The sequence below is a fragment of the Bombus fervidus genome, chromosome 1 (assembly GCF_041682495.2).
Source record: "Bombus fervidus isolate BK054 chromosome 1, iyBomFerv1, whole genome shotgun sequence".
NCBI classification, from domain to species: Eukaryota; Metazoa; Arthropoda; class Insecta; order Hymenoptera; family Apidae; genus Bombus; species Bombus fervidus.
In genome coordinates this window covers 23,572,720-23,589,022 of record NC_091517.1, presented here as the reverse complement: position 1 = coordinate 23,589,022, position 16,303 = coordinate 23,572,720, and the positions used below count along the sequence as shown (strand labels likewise).

Here is a 16,303-nt window from a genome sequence, read left to right as displayed (position 1 = left end):
CCTGAAAGAAGCTTCCATTGGCGGTCTCGCCGGCGGCTGTGTAAATCCGATACGAAGGTTGCTCACGAGAAGAACCGTAAAGAAGGAGATGAGAAGGCAGTGGGAATTCCCATGAAGCAGAGTCAAAGGAAGGGCCAAGTTTTGCGATGTGGTCAACCCGATGTGGGGTCCTTACTGTCGCAGATTACTGGACTTTCGTGACTGTTTATTTTCGAGGAGGTTAAGCGATTTTAACTTTGCAACTATCTAGCAGGAAATTGTCTACTATTTCATCCTTGCAGTGACACAACTGCGAGAATTTCTAATGACGGTTGATGATACGTCAATTTTTCTGTCAAGTATTATGTGCATACATGTGAGGTGGTATTATTTGTTTGTAGTAGCCGCTTGCCGGTATTAGTTGTGTGGTGATAGTGCTACACTGCTGTTGTGTAGGGTAAGACAGATTCTGCTGCGGATATAGATGTCGCTGCTGGGGTTCTGCTGCAATTTTTGTCTCATTTTTGATGCCGCGGAAAAAAAATCTGATTCCGGTCGCCGGGATTTGAACCCGGGGTCTCGAACGTTCGTAACCTAAGGCGCTAACCACTGCGCTACCGTCGTCCAACGCTAGTTAGTGTCAAGTGGTGGTATTTTTCTTGTCGACTGCCGCCACACATGCTACTGTTTATAAACCCAAACATTGATGAACTTGCGATATCAATCTGAGAATTTTACGAAAAAGTAATGGCTAATTAGTAATTAGCATCTAGTATCTTTTCAAGGAAACAGTATTGTATAAATTAAAATTGTCTATCGAATACATGAACGGCAGTTTAGTGTAATAGTAATATATAGGTATTTACCATTTACTATAATGTTTTCAGAATTCTTTAGCTTTTTCATAATGATACTTGGAACAATGTGTACGCTAAATAAGAGAATTAGGAAACTAATAAGCCTCTGGCGTATTACTTGCTGAGTGTTTCCTGACGCCTCGTGTATCTAGGAATCTCGGGCACCCAGACACTTCGAGAACCGTGAGATCTCGAATATCATGGCGAGTCAGTGGCCTTAGAACCTTGTCCACTATAGCATCTTGAAGACTCTGAGACTTCGATAATCCTAGGATCAAAACGATTCGTACGGTACGAGTCTTGGGAAAACTTTATTATTTTGAAAACTTTAAAATGACGAAATAGAACTTATACGATCAATAAAACTTCTGTGAATATTTGTTTATCATTTTAGAAGTCCATACGTATTTCTATTCAATTTTATACCTACAACTTAGGTCTACTTAGTACCTACTGATAGTTACAAACATTCTGTCCCCGATACTTTCAAAAAGCAAGACGAGGCGAAGCGAGAGCGACTCATGTTGTGCCTCGAATCACGGATACTGCTTAGACACACGAAATTAGAGCTAAATTATCTCCAGGCAAAAACAATGTCGCCGTTGAGGGCAACCGTCGTTCCAAAACGAATTTGAATCTTTCGACTCCCTCCGACCGGTATAAATAAGCGGACACGATCGCGAGCGAATTATTGGCGAGAGATTTCCGAGTTATTTTACGAATCATTATTAGCGAGTTATTATCGAGTCATCCTCGAGCGGTCTATTCTATCTGCGTGAATACGTTGTACGAACGTCTATCGACGGTATCGATTATATTTGTACCTAAATTATTTATTCTTAATAAACTTGACGGTTGCAGCAGCAATCATTCTCGCGTTAGAGATAACGACACATTTCTCATCCGGCACAGATTTAATTTTATAAAAGTTTATCCTCGAATACACCAGAATACACCAACCGGCGCGATCACTTTGGAAATGGAATCTACCGTCCGCCTCCAGGTGGTCGGATAAAAGTTCCATATTCATATATTAATTAAATAATACCAATTATATTTTTGGTATTATCTTCTCCTCCTTCCTTGAATTCTGCGCCTCGTGTACCGTATTAAAAAATCTCTCAAATTCCCCGGGTCTACCTGAACCGTTATAACTGTACGTAGGAGCAAAAGGTATATCTATAAAAGGAGGAAAGAAAAACCACAGTTGCCACCCTTACCTTTCCCTTAGCTTTTCATTTTCAGCAATCTCGACGTAAATACAACCCTCTCAAGGAAACCGCGGATATGAATGCAATAACGGGTCGGAAGATATCCGTCTGAGAGAGAATCTGCCGCGACAAATCGTGATCCCTGAAGCGGCAGAGGACCACGTGGAAAAATTCACATGATATATCTAGGTGTTCAACTCGCGAGGTCATGGGCGACAGAGGGGATGTTGTCCACGTAGTGAAGTAGCGGCTCGACTTAGGCGGGGGCGTTTAGATATTTTATAGAGGAGCATACAAGGGAATAAAAGGAAGGAAAGTTATGATGGCTGCGGAGCTCAGGTAATGCACGGGCATTGGCAAGTTTACGAGCCGTAAAGAGGTGGTTCCACCCTCTAAGACCTGTATATGTGTACAGTTCACGGTAAGCATAAGAATTTCAACGCCTTTTTTTTTTTTTTTTTTTGAAGGTAGAAGAGGAAGATAATACGCGATGACAATACGAGATGATTTTCCGTGACCTGCAAGATATCTGCTTTTCGTTATCCATCGCTTTCCACAAAAAGCCTTGTGATCATCTTCCGTGGTGTATCCCGAGAACTAATTCCGTAACTGAAATGCTGAAAGTTACCATAAAACAGCCGCGCAATCGACACGGAAATGGCATTGCTCGACCCGGTGCACCCGCAAGGTAATCGAAATTGCTTCGTCGAGTTGTATAGAATTTGGAATTTGTCCCACGAAATTGCTTCGTAAACAACAGGTCCTGATATTTTATGGGAATTTTTGTGCCGCTTTACGTGTAATAGTGCGTGGAAAAGTGTCTAGGATGAAATTACGAATAATGACGTTTAGAATTTTCTAGCGTATACCGAGTATAATAATACGGAGATAATTAGTTTTGCACAGAATTTCAGATTTGTTACGGCAAAATATTTGGTAACTCGTTTTTAGAATCGTAATTCTAATAGCTAGTATGTAGTCGGATAAAGATAGTTGGAAATACAAGTATACGTATAAGTTGTGTCACTATGTGGATAATACGTATAGGTAGTATGTATTAATAAATGATTATTATCAGTAGCAAGTATAGACACGTTCTTAGAGCTACGAATGGATAACGTTAGTACACTATAAATGGTTTTCTAACTTTAATAACGAAACTCTCAACTTGAAAATTGTATAAACTACATTAAAATTGATTGTAGTTTGAAATTAGTTGCCCAAACTAAATTTCACTTCTTTAATTAATTTGGCTGAGAGGGCGTAAACAGTTATGTCTCAAAATTACGCTTTTCTACGTTCCTCTAAAAATAGCAAAATGATAATGTCATATTTGCGGCATCCCTTTATGTCTTGTTATACATTCTTCCTTGTTTCAGGAATGCTCAAATTTTACGTGGTTTTATCTACAACTAACTCCGAATTATTCCATCTCGTCGACTAAGTTAGCTCGTCGCTTCCGTAATATATTATATGATTTAAAAAAAATTTCATCACGAATGCGACAACTTCATCCCGTTTTCCACATTCTCAACATCCTATGCACTTGGCGGCTGTCTAATTAATCTTCCTATTACTTTTGCTATGCATATTTTCTTTTCTCATTTCCACATACGCTAACGAAAACATGAAAATGTGAAAAACGCAAAGCTCTTGCGAAGAATTTTTGCAAAATGTTACAAACGTTGCGTGTATCTTCGATAAGATAGAACGACAGTAGTATATACCAATATGTAGTCAGGCAAATGCTACTCTGGCTGTCTCTTGCAGCAGATATCATCGAAGTATACGATACTGATATTTTTTTGCGTGCAAATAATATTATACGTACAATGCTGTACTAAAATCTTACGTGGCTCATCGAGAAGAAACATTACAATTTTACGAAACAGTTGAGAAACGTTTGATACTATGTTAATTTTCATCGACTCGTTCGCCGTTTTTTAAAGAAGCATTTAGTTAAAGAATCATAATTTAAAATAATTAATACCTTTAACAAGTTCTTCGTTTGTTCCCAAAAGTAATAACTCTTTCAGAAACATCAACGAATAAGTTTTTAATCGCTTAACTTCGCACTTTCTGCTATTTTCTTATTAATATTTCAGGAAGCCGCTTCTCATTTCGCTTCTTTTCTCTCCTGGCTTATCTCCATGCGTATTTTATAAGATTTAGAACGAGGCTCTATTTATTGCAGTAGTTTCAAATTTGCGAATCAGGAGCAACCATAAATAAGCAACACCATAAAGAGAATTTCTGATGTAGTTGGCGTAAGACTCCAGCACAGCGTGTTTTCTTCTCTCGATTCGTAAGCGCATGAACGCACGATCCATACGAACAAGATGTTTTAATCGACAACAAGTTCTACATATACAAAAACCCATACTAATTACGTGAATAATTTCATTTGCAAGTAGTATGCATCAATACGTCTGAAAATATAATATCACGTAACTCTTCTGATGGCGAGATAACGAAATTCTAGACAATTTGTCATAAACAAGACTCAGCGGAAAGCTTTCTCGAGGAAGGAACAGGCAAAAAGGAATGAGACAAAAATGCGAGACGAAGGAAAATATTGAAGATGGGCAGGGAAACAACGTAAACCCCTTTCACGCGGGATTATCTTCTAAACGCGATCCCCACCGTTTCTTTCGAGGCGCAGAGTGGCCTGATGCGCGCGTTCTGAAATCTCGATGCCGTTACTTTTCATTTTCCGGTAACACCGTCAAACGAGCCGACGCTATCCTCGAATCTAGCCTCGAGAGCGTTTGCTTAAGGAGGGCATTTATCTCGTGTGCCGCCACCGGTTCCAACGCTACAGAAACGAGGAGAAATTTTCGCACTTTGTTCTTATCTGCGCCGCGGAGCCACCCTTTTAAGGCGACGCGTTATATTTCCGACCGCTAAGGAGGACCTCGAGAGTTTTGGCTAGCTAACCGTTCTTTCACCTGGGCCAACTAAATCCGAAACGTCCTGAAAATGAGAATTTTTTCCCCCCTCTGTTTAGAATGCATCGTTGAGAAAAGAAGGGATAATATCGAGATGGAAAGAAAAAGTTCATTTTTAAGGTAAAAAGAATAGAAGCAGAATCTTGCCTTTTGAAGGTGCAGCTTATTATGAGAGGTGCTTATGGAATTCGTGAATTAATTTATGATTTCGAAGTATTTCGAAATATATTCGTAAATTATATTTATATTTTATTTCCATCGACTATGTCTTCCACGTGTGGATATTCTTTAATGTCGTACAAATTAAACAGACTTGCTTGCTCTATCTCAAACGAATTAATTCCTCCTATATTTTCTGCTTTGCATCACATCGATTAAGCAATGAAATGATTAATCGTTAATCGCAGGAAACTTTGAAATTATAAAGTACCGAGAGAGAATTAACTCCGTAGATAAAATGTACTTTATTTATCCGCAATTACTACCATAAAACCCGTAAGCGCAATACCATTCGTTTAATTTTACATTTTTTTCCACCTCCATCGCTTTTCAACGCCATTAATTCGCCATCGAAGGCGTAACGAGCTTGTATGATAGTGCGAGTCACACACGAGCGTAATAAATTTCTCTATCGTACATGCAAATGAAATTAGTAGCTTGTTCCATGGGGCTCGATGAAAGAACAGAGGGGGAAAAAAAAAAGAAGAAATATGAAAACGTAGCAGTGATTTCTGCTCTTCGATCGAACACAACAAGCGACGGTATTATTTCGTTCTATTGCCCCGTTCTGTATTCTACGGTATCGCGGAGCCAGACGTCGCGTAATGTAGAAATATGAAACTTGTCGGTGGCAGGATATTAGAATGTTTCGATCGATGAACGATGCGACACGCAGAAAACGGATTTATGTTGCAAATTGCGCTTTGATGTCCGATGGAAGAACGAATCGAGCAAATATTTCGCGTGATACTACGTTATTTAGCACACTGTCCATCTTTGTCGAATGATATAGTAACAGAAATTGCAGGAGTTTTCCTGTAGAACATCTTTTTCTTTGTCTTTCTGTGCTTGTTTCTTACATTTTATCGTTATAGTATATTACATCAATAACAGTAATACGCGTATCAATCGTTTTATCAATTATTAACTGCGGACTTTCAATGTACTTTTCAAAGAACTTTTTCTTAAGACAATCTGTATGGTTTTTGTAATACTGAAAAATACTACATATCAGTCGGAACAGATTATTTTATTACAAATAAAATGCTCTGAATAATGTTTCGGTTTAACGATCGAGCGTCCGTCTCCGCAATATTACACTCAAATCACTTACGCGGATCATAAAATGTTATTACTTGAAAATAAAACTATAGGGATATTTTTCTGTATCCTCCAATTTAAGTATTTCGTAGTTTTTTCTTTTTTAGTACGTGCTATTAATCGAAAATGTTTAGAATACTGTGCAACATAAAATATATAGTATAGTTCCTTCACGAACGTTTGTAAAAATACTGGTATACAAGATACAATTGCAATAGGAAAAAAGTAAACAAATATATTTTTAAGACTTTTGTAAAACCTTCATTGCAATATAGAAGATGAGAATTAAGATGCCAAGAGAAAGAAAATGCCAGACTGTATTGTTTAAGTACACTTATACAACGCATGTATAGATCAATACATTTGAAGCCTGATAATTTCTTGTATTCGGTGTTTTAATAAATATTAATCAAAATTGGGTTTTGTGCAATTTTAGATCAATAAATTACATGGTATTTGAGAAATATATTCTATAATTCTGTTATCTCATTTTGTAGAGAATCCAATTAGCAAGCAATATTCTCTTCTCTATTTTTACGTTATTTTTCACGTAGTATCTCCTACGCCTGCTATTATATTTTTTTTATTGTAAAATGCATTTATGTTACAAAATTAATCATTTTTACCACACTTTAAAAATGAGTATCGTGAAACACATTTATTTCGCAAGTAACACATCGTTCCAAAAATACAATAAACATCTTGCATAATAACTTTGTGATTTTCAATTAAATAATTAAATAACAACACTACGCAAAAAAAAAACAAGAAAAAAGACATTCCGAGTGAATCGGCAAATAATAAAGAAACTGGCGACCTCGTTCGTTTCGATCGTTCGAGTTTCAACCTTACCTTATCCACTTGTAGCAAAAAGATAAACGCGCTTTATCGCAATATTACTGATATCAGTTCCGTTATTACTAGTCGTTACCTGAGTTCAGGCTCAGTCTCTTTTAGTAAATTAGACAAATCGGTGCAATCTACTTCTTCTAAAAATGCGAAACGAATTTTGTATCGGTGTTTTTGCTTTTCCAAAGTCGATCGTTTTCTGCTGTCTCTTCCTTCTACTGAGCAGTCAGATATCAGCGCAAACTGAGAATCAATCGATCGAGAATGCGTTCGGGCTGGATGAGACCCAATCTATGGATAATAAGAAATCGATCGCCGAAAGTAATAAGTATACCGGACAGATATCTCCGATAAGAAAGCAAAGTTTATCCGGACAAGTGGATGTGAACGAAGATGGAGGTAATCACGATGACAAGGACGAAACGAAGAAGGGGTTAGAAGAAGTTTCGTTCAATGCCGTTAACAATTCTGACCAAAAAAATAAATCTGACAATGAAATCACACTTTCCGATGGCTTCTCTGATAAAATGGCCGGAAGAAAAAATGGAAAGTATACGAGATACGGTAAATGTCTCGATACCAATGGGCGTGACCGCTATTTATTTTTTTTTAATTTGTGTAAAAAATATGAGAAAATAAATCAAGACAGGATGTCTTCAAAATTTTAAGAGAATTTTGCCGCGAAGAAAAGTTGCACGTAACCCAGACACATTTTCCTCTTAGAGGTATAATACTCGATTGATAGATGTACTATATGTAATTTTGCTACTTAATTCAATTAAAGAATCAAATCTTATCTGTTTTATCGGATGAATCATTGGATCGTATCGTTGTCAGTTTCGTAACACGATTTTTCAATCTTCCTTCCACATATATTTCTGATATCTGAACTAAAATTATTCCCTTTTTTCTACTATTACAATTGACTTAATGTACATGATCTCGTTATGATCCATACAGACACACGTCGTTCGTTGACTTTTGTTTCTAAAGACATAATAGCGATATTAACAGAAAATCTACAAAAGCTAGTAGCAGTATTTTCGTTTTCGTATAAAATTATTAATTAAACTATTAAACGATCCAAATGTTTGGGATTATCGTACGTGGCATCAAATATCGATAGCAAAATATCGGAACTCGTGTACCCTTACAGATTTATCGGAAGCAGACAGATACGCGCCTCATCCGGACGATTCAGTTCTAAATTATATTTTAACGGAGACTAGACTGAAAGAAATTCGCTCAAAATTCATGTATTGGTACGTCGACAGGGGTGGTAGCTATGACGATGGCGATTATCAAAGGGAAATCGAAGCTTCGATGTCACAAGTACACAAGAATTTCAATTTTCAATTACCATTCTTCGGGCTCAGATTCAATTACACCAGAGTACGTTGCTCTTTGCCATCTCCTTATCAAAGTATCAGCGATTAGTAGCTAACCTAACCTGCCAATATTAATAAATCGCCGAGTGTCCGTCTAAAAAATACATCGCACGTTACAGGTATCAGTAAATGGTTACTTAGAATTTACCGATCCTCCGCTGCATTATACTTACCCTCTCGTGTTTCCGGTCAGAAATTGGCCAAAGGAGAACGATCCTCGTTTTATAGGAATATTTTTCAGTAAATGTCGCATAGGAGAAATTCGACGAACCGACATAGACCAGAGGAGACCTGGCGTATACTTTAGGTAGGGTAAAAATTACAAAAATTGTTAAATAATACATTAAATAGCGTGGGAATCGATTACGATAATGAATTTTAGAGTGGAAGAAAATTTGCAAAGCAGAAGAGATCAATTTGGCGTGGAAATGCGCGAACGTCTCAAATGGGATATTCGCGAAGGAATGATTGGAGCCGAAGCCTTCGAACCTAAACACGCAATCGTAGTAACATGGAAAAATGTGTCGTTCGTCGGTGGTATCGATAATTCCCTGTACAAAACGAATACGTTCCAAATGGTTTTGGCCACAGACGAAGTGAACACTTACGTGATATTTAATTATCTGAATATTCAATGGACCAGCCACACGGAAGCTGGTGGTGATACTGTGAATGGAGAAGGTGGAGTCTCGGCATTCGTAAGTTCATTCGTATCAATTTTTATACACGTTTCGCTTTTTAATACTGCACTAAATACTAATATTGATACATTAGACGAATCTTCTGTTATCCTTTGGTATAAAAATTTCGTTATTTATTCAAGAACATAATTGCTTATTATCTAAAGATAGATTTATTGTCGGGTATATATATATATATGATAAAGTGTAAAAGTTTGTATTTTATAATTAATCGGTTAAAATTAATTAACCACTGTACCCTACGTATAGGTCGGTTTTAACGCCGGAAATGGCACAGGAAGCTACGAATACGAGCCCTATTCACAAACGTGGATGATCCGCGATTTAACCAGAAGCGGATGCGTGAATGGTTTTCCAGGACGTCATATGTTTAAGATAGATGACTACATAATGTCTTCGGCATTCGGTTCGAGGCCACAAGGGTCCTGCAATTTAGGCTACTAAGTTAAACGAATTATTAAGTTGGTTACTAAATGGTAATGTATGTAACATCTTGTATAACGTTTATCCAAATAAACATTGCTCCTAAAATTAATAAATATCCACCGAGTTATGGAACGGTGTGTACGTAGGCATCTACCTTTTGCAAAAATTACATTTTTGAAAATGGAGCTTCTGTAACTAACATCGCGAAACTAAACCTTCGCGTGGAGGGTTCGTTCAATAATTCATAAAATGCAAGTAACTTATTAAAAAAAAAAAACTCCGATTATTCTTTCGACATTCAGCATGATTACAAGTTAGAAACATGGAAAGAATTCCCAGCAAGCAAATACAATTCTACCAAATAAAAAAAAAAAAGGACATGGGTTAGGCGGTAAAAAAAGAAAAGAAAGAACGAACGAGCTCGAAGAAGAAGAAGAAGAGGGAGAAGAAGAAAGGCAAGCAACAGTAGAAAGGAAACTCACCGTCTTTCCTCTGTCTCCTCCAAGGTAGGGTACCGTGAATACTCTCGACGTCGGAGATATCGCTTCCGAGCAGTTGCCTGAGCTCCGCGTCCGCGCGATCCTCTTTCGTCCTGAATTTACCAACCTGTAACGATCAGAGTGGATGTCGAATTCACGTGAACAGGCTGAGTGGTTGAAAAACGAGGGATGGGAAGAAGGGGGGAGGGCGTCAGTTGGGTAAGAGATCCGCGTACGTTCGACGATATCGCGACAGAAATGAAAACGGAGACAAGCGGGATATTAATGCAACGGTAGGCAAGAAAAGAAATTGATTCACCCCGCGGCAAAAAAGCAATTTATTCCCCTCGCCGGAGCGCACCATAATGCCGTTCACGCTCCGATAACTGTATTTGATGAGAGAGGAAAGTGGGGCCGGCCCTTCTGAAAGATTTTCAGCGGCCACCGTCGCCGCCTCTGCCGCCGGTCCAAGAAAAATACGAGCACCGGGAGCCGAGGCACCGCTTGTAACTCACCTCTGTGATCATCTTTCCCCTGGTCTTATTTCTTTCACGGTGATTGGCTTTTTTCTCCAGCTGCTGTATCACCCGCTCCCGGGTGGTTCTGTACTCGAGCGCGAACTCGGACACGATCCGGCAAAACTCATTCGGCTTCGTGTCTTGCACCCTGTGCAACGGGATCCCCAGCCATAAGATGAATTTGTGGAATCGATTTATGATCCGCCTGTGTACGATGCCCAGCACGATTATCCTCTCCGCACAGTCCGCCAGGAAGTCTGACATTCTGCTTCGACAAACAGCATTCAGAAATCGGAGATTAATGCCACGTGTACAATGAAACAAGTTTTTTTATATTGATTTATGAGACTATTGTTTTTGCTATGTTTGCAATATCGATAGTTTCTATGCTTCGATGAAATAGATGCGGGATAGAAGAATTCTAATCGATATCTCGTATCGTGGAGATGCATTTGAAACGAAAAATGAATTTTAATTACATGTACATATATTTATTATTTCCTCTATAGCAATAGAAGCATTCGAATAGCAGAACTTATGTTTCGAAATCATGTTGATCCAAATCAATGAAAACGCGACGTCGATAATTTTGATACGCTGCATTCGCGGATTTTCCAGTCGCATCGTTCCGACGAATCATCGTCTTCTGACAGCATTGAATATCAAGATTCGCAAAAAGGAAATCACCGACGTTCATTTTTTACACGAAACATTTCCATTACTACAGTACGTTCGAAAGGACTGGAGATCAGCGTAGACGATCGCTTAAACGAGTTTCAGGCAAAAACGAATTAACCCGGTCCGACATTTAGGCCGTCCCGTTACACTTAATTAACGCAGCGGCCACGCCAACCAACATTAACCAGACGCTTCACCGTTGAACAAAATATTATTGCGATACACAGTAGCTGAGGAAAGTACTCGGGCACTTACTACAGAATTTTGTTATCTATATAGACTTAACGATACGGTGGATTGATTTGCTTTAAAAAGCTGTAGCAATTAATTGAATTAGCAATCGGTTGATTTTATCTTCCAGTAGATATTACATTTTTTAAAATAAATTTTTCAAATAAATTCTTATCATATCGTATAATGTTATATCGATTTGTACGAACTCTATTCCATTTCTATGAATTTCTTGCCTCGCCAGCAACGCACAAGTTAATAACCTTAACTAAGGGCAAAAGAAAATGATAAAAAGAGCGAAGAAGAGCTTACCGAATATAACCGACTTAGATAAGGACAAGCTCGATGGAGGGGGATGAACAGATAAAGGCTCCGAAAATCCACCACGAAGTAGAAACGGGATAAGATGAAATAAAATAAAAAAGGGAAAAAATAGAAGGAGGAGGAAGGTTAAAGGGGACCAGCAGGAAGCAGGAGGAGTAAGGAAGGAAGAAATACGCTTTCGGTAATTAATGGTGGTGCCATTTGGAACTGTGCCAGTTTTGCCACGGGAAAAAAAGTCTGCCGCGAATTTATCGAACATTGTACGAATCTTCGGAAACTTCAAAACTTCGTAGAACGAAGTTCCCTTCTAAAGGCCAGCGAGAAAATACGATCTACCTAGATCGAATCGATCTCGTCTGACGACGTACAATTTCGACTTTGGTACTTACTTGACTTTCATCATCGTGGAACCATCGTGCTTCGCGATGAGCTTCAGGTGGTCCCAGGATGCCTTGCATTCGCTCTCTAGTTTCCCGATGTTTGCCGCGAGCTCGTCGAAGTCGATTTTCGATGCTCTTGTCACAGCGCCGATCTGAACAAGATTCATAGACTTTTCTTGGTTTCGATTTTCAAACGACACGTGTATGAATTATTCTGCATGAAATAAGTATACGAACGACTCGGTGGGAAAGTGATACAAATACAATTTCTCTTAGGAAATGCGCTATATAGAAGAAAAAGTGTTAAAGAAAACGCAGGAAGACTTTTATCTTCCTTTAGTAATCGAGAACTTGCGAATAATTATATCTGTATTCACTTGCACCATAATGTGACTAACGATATTAGAATATTGACAAAATATGATTTCTATGTAAACGACTTTTCTTTTATAATTTTATAATTGCGCAACAAATAGGATAATTAAATAGCTTTGAATTTATGAAATTTGCTTCTATAATTAATTTCGTTTTATCGTTAAACTCGTCAGTGCTACATAAAGGTAAAGCGCTACATTCATTGATGCTCGTAATTTGCAACTTGTAATTTATGGAACTTCATTAATTTTACTTCCATTGCGCAAGAGAGCCTGTAAAAATGTCTTTAGTGTATCGAACCAGCCTGGCTAAACTTTTCAGCCATGTTACGTTCGTTTTAACCGAATAAAAAAGAAATACCGAAGCTACACTTCCGAATACCAGTATACTGAAATTGCTTAAAATAACTTTACTTCGGTAACAACAACAAACATCAATTATAAATTATTTGCGACCGCAATTACACCGGAAATCCGAAATTCCTGGGGAGCGCTACAATTTCGCGAAACACCATTCGTAATAGTTTCCGGAGTCGAAGAAGAAGTTCGTCTGGGACACGAAGTTCCCGTTCGCGATTTCGCAAATGTAGCGCTGGTTATTCGGTTTCTAGCGAACGTGCATAGCGACGAAGCGACGAGACTAAAGTTTTATCCGGTTCCTTCGACGCGGAAGTAAGCTGCCTCTCACCTCCGAATAGAGATCCGTGGAATCCGGAAACTTCTCCATCACCATGTGGCAAAGGTGATGAAGCAGCGAGTGCTTGTGAACCGTATCCTTTACTTCAGGTACTTTGGCGAGGTATTCCAGCTGAAAGCCCTTCACCTAAAAAAGAACGAAGCGACGTTTCAGCGTTACACAACGTACGGAATATCGTTCTGGCTAACTTCTACGTTCCCGCTGGTACAGGCTTTCCACCCGACGCTTCTGGCCACTTTCGCGCGTAACGTGATTGCTGCGAAAACCCGGAATCGATGTTGACCACGCGCTTCTAACTCGACGAGGACGGCATATCCGATTCTGCCACGTCGATTCCTTCCTTTCAACCTGCCGTTCCTTTTTAGTTTATATTTTGTTTTAATCCTTTTCTTTTTTTTTTTCGTTTTTGATTCGATGGATACGTTTGAAACGACGATGGATACGATTGGATGAGATTCTGGTCTGTTTAGATTCTTTGGCCAGATTCTTTTTAGCCATTTTCTCGTTAGATTTAATTTGGTGTCAAATTGTGATTGCGATAAAAGGGTTTTAGGTGAAATTCTAGTTTTTTATATTTTTGCGTCGAACTTTTCTTTATTATTTCCTTCGACTAAATTTCATTGCCTTTTTTTTAACTATTATTTTATCGTAACAATATTGTAGAACGATTGCGATTACAGAACGAAATGTAATTAATTAATTTTAATAATTAATGGAATTTCGTACGCTGCTGGAAAATCAAATAATATGTGTAGAATATTTATGTCGAATCCCCGGGGTTGTTATCGAATAACTCGCGGTTATCCGATAATTTACGCTAGACTGATTTATTTAAATCGTAGCAAAATAGAATGGCGGATCGATTTGAGAGATTTCGTGCGAAGGTAAAGTACGAGTGCACGTTACCTGACGACTGGATGCTTGTTAGCACGATAATTAATTTACGATTTTTCGCTTCGAGTATCAAAGTGTAACTAATCAATGCGAACGTTTGTGACTTGTTTATTACAAAATCAAATGAGAATTCCAGCTCTTTGGAATCCGAATTGCTGATTGACTGTGAAATTTTTAAAAGTTCCGGTGTTATTCGTCTGTAACATATTATTAAGGTAGAATCAAACAAAATTTACGAGTACGTTAATTAAAAATGTATATCCTTTTCAATGGTATGAATATTTGGTGCAGCTATAATATTCCTCCATGAAACGTAGATAAACAAACGTGTGAAAAATTCCGGAAGTTTTGTAGTATAAAATATACGTATAATACGATAAAAGTTCATTGATTCCTGTAATTAGGTGTAATGTTTCGTTCATACACACTATGTTAAAAAGTTTAGCAACAATATGTTCTGCTACATATTATATATACTATTATTTCTCATCAGTTTGAAAAGTCTTTTTGTAACTACTATTTTATTGTAACAATATTGTAGAACGATTGTGATTACAGAACGAAATGTAATTAATTAATTTTAATAATTAATTGAAGAATTCGAAGAAAACAAAATTATCAGCTATTTTTATTGTTGCATATTGGTTTTCAAAAATCAGTTTAATCGTGCCGCAATATTATACGTTTTTATATCTATATTTCGTCTATCGATCTTGTATTATTTACAAATAAAATTGCATGATATAAATTCTATTACAAAGAACAAAACCACCGCAAGTTCGTTTACATAAATGACAAGTTAGATAAGTAAAGTTCCATTGTATAATGTTTCAGCTTTATGAGTGAAAAATTGGCGAATAAATATACTTTCTTTATGGACATTAATCCGCGGCATAGCATTTGAAATTACCTACTTTCTATGAATTTGCATGCTAATATTATCGCGATTAAATTCATATTATTTGCGTCACGACGATCCTAAATTCGAGCTACGAGTTTCATTTCACTCATAATTTCCCCCGTTAATTCACTGTAAAACGCGAGAGAAGAAGTTGAATTCACGTGAGCGGTAAATATCTGGGCCACGCGACAATTTCGATGATCGAGCGTGTCGTGTAAAAACACGCTCGAGAGCGGCTGATAAGGAAATGATTAGTGCACCATTCGAAGAACCACGGTTTTAATATATTCGAACGGAAGCAAACGATGACGAGTGAAAAGAAATTGTCCAAGATCGAAATAGAATCGCAAAGTATTCGTCACGAATATTCGTGCGAATGCTCCATTTTTACATTTCATATCGTATGCCTGGCTATCCGGAACATGAAAACGGCCTCGTGTGGCTAGAAGCATCGTTTATCTACTTCAAATAATATTTTTTACCTCGTTTCTCCTTTCTTCTTTTTTTTTTTTTTTTTTTTTTTGTAGATATCGCAACGATATGTTTGTAGCATTGAATTTTGAAATTTATTGCTTTTTATATTTGGGTGCATCGAACGTAGATCGATGTATTTGCGTAAAATTGTGCGTACGAATTGTTTCATATCATATCTGCGATTATAATCGCTTGAAGCAAATACTTAAGGATGATTTGGCTGAATATTTGTATTGATTACTTGAAATAATAATTTATCAAACTGCATAAGAATGCAAATTGTAAATGAAATGGAATAAAAGTGTTACTATTGATAACAAGAAGAAATTCTAAAGGAATTAAATGTCCACATCAGAAGTACATAAACATAACCAAGAATGCTAACTTTCATATTTCAGGTAATAATAAATAAATAATAAACTAGGAAAAACTTATGTAAACTTGGTAATATCAGCACGAAGTTACAAAGTGCATCGACCATCATCCATAAACACTGATGTGAAAGAACAAAATCTAGACAACTGACCAACGATGCTCGTATCGAGGAACATGGCATCGGTCGAAGGAAAGTGCTTAAACCGATACCCGTCCCTTTTTCCAAATCATCGAACAACGATCACACGAAAATCATCGATGCTGATGGATATCGATTCGGCGCGAACGACTGACTCCGA

The 16,303-nt window shown here is 37.6% G+C and overlaps 2 protein-coding genes across 7 annotated transcripts in view; one reads left to right on the top strand and one right to left on the bottom strand.

Annotated features, from left to right (window-relative positions):
• Fhos (Formin homology 2 domain containing) overlaps positions 1 to 16,303 on the bottom strand; it is a 241,577-nt gene that overhangs the window by 14,265 nt on the left and 211,009 nt on the right. For 2 of the 4 annotated variants that reach the window (XM_072022637.1, XM_072022646.1), the window contains exons 14-17: positions 13,352 to 13,486; positions 12,299 to 12,441; positions 10,674 to 10,941; positions 10,162 to 10,285 (exon numbers count right to left, since the gene is read on the bottom strand). In XM_072022637.1, coding sequence (XP_071878738.1) covers positions 10,162 to 10,285; positions 10,674 to 10,941; positions 12,299 to 12,441; positions 13,352 to 13,486 — 670 coding nt within the window. Of the gene's footprint in view, positions 1 to 10,161; positions 10,286 to 10,673; positions 10,945 to 12,298; positions 12,442 to 13,351; positions 13,487 to 16,303 lie in introns of all 4 variants that reach the window. The other 2 variants (XM_072022619.1, XM_072022627.1) reach the window with 1 other exon arrangement.
• Positions 7,252 to 13,034, top strand: LOC139985365 (protein mesh). 3 transcript variants are annotated; one of them, XM_071999771.1, is made up of 6 exons: positions 7,252 to 7,728; positions 8,321 to 8,556; positions 8,672 to 8,859; positions 8,935 to 9,250; positions 9,503 to 9,734; positions 11,830 to 13,034. In XM_071999771.1, exons 1-5 carry the CDS (start codon positions 7,311 to 7,313, stop codon positions 9,695 to 9,697), a joined length of 1,353 nt encoding a protein of 450 aa, XP_071855872.1. In that variant the 5' UTR covers positions 7,252 to 7,310; the 3' UTR covers positions 9,698 to 9,734; positions 11,830 to 13,034. The 3 variants fall into 3 exon arrangements, with proteins under 3 accessions (XP_071855872.1, XP_071855881.1, XP_071855864.1); XM_071999780.1 differs by lacking the exon at positions 11,830 to 13,034 and having other exon boundaries at positions 7,252 to 7,563; positions 9,503 to 9,811; XM_071999763.1 differs by lacking the exon at positions 11,830 to 13,034 and having other exon boundaries at positions 9,503 to 9,811.

Excerpts from the sequence above, each read along its gene's own strand:
- LOC139985365 (XM_071999771.1), top strand. The coding sequence starts at position 7,311 with ATGCGAAACGAATTTTGTATCGGTGTTTTTGCTTTTCCAAAGTCGATC. Across the intron at positions 8,860-8,934 it reads AGACCTGGCGTATACTTTAG|AGTGGAAGAAAATTTGCAAA; the intron begins GTAGGGTAAAAA and ends AATGAATTTTAG. Across the intron at positions 9,251-9,502 it reads AAGGTGGAGTCTCGGCATTC|GTCGGTTTTAACGCCGGAAA; the intron begins GTAAGTTCATTC and ends CCCTACGTATAG.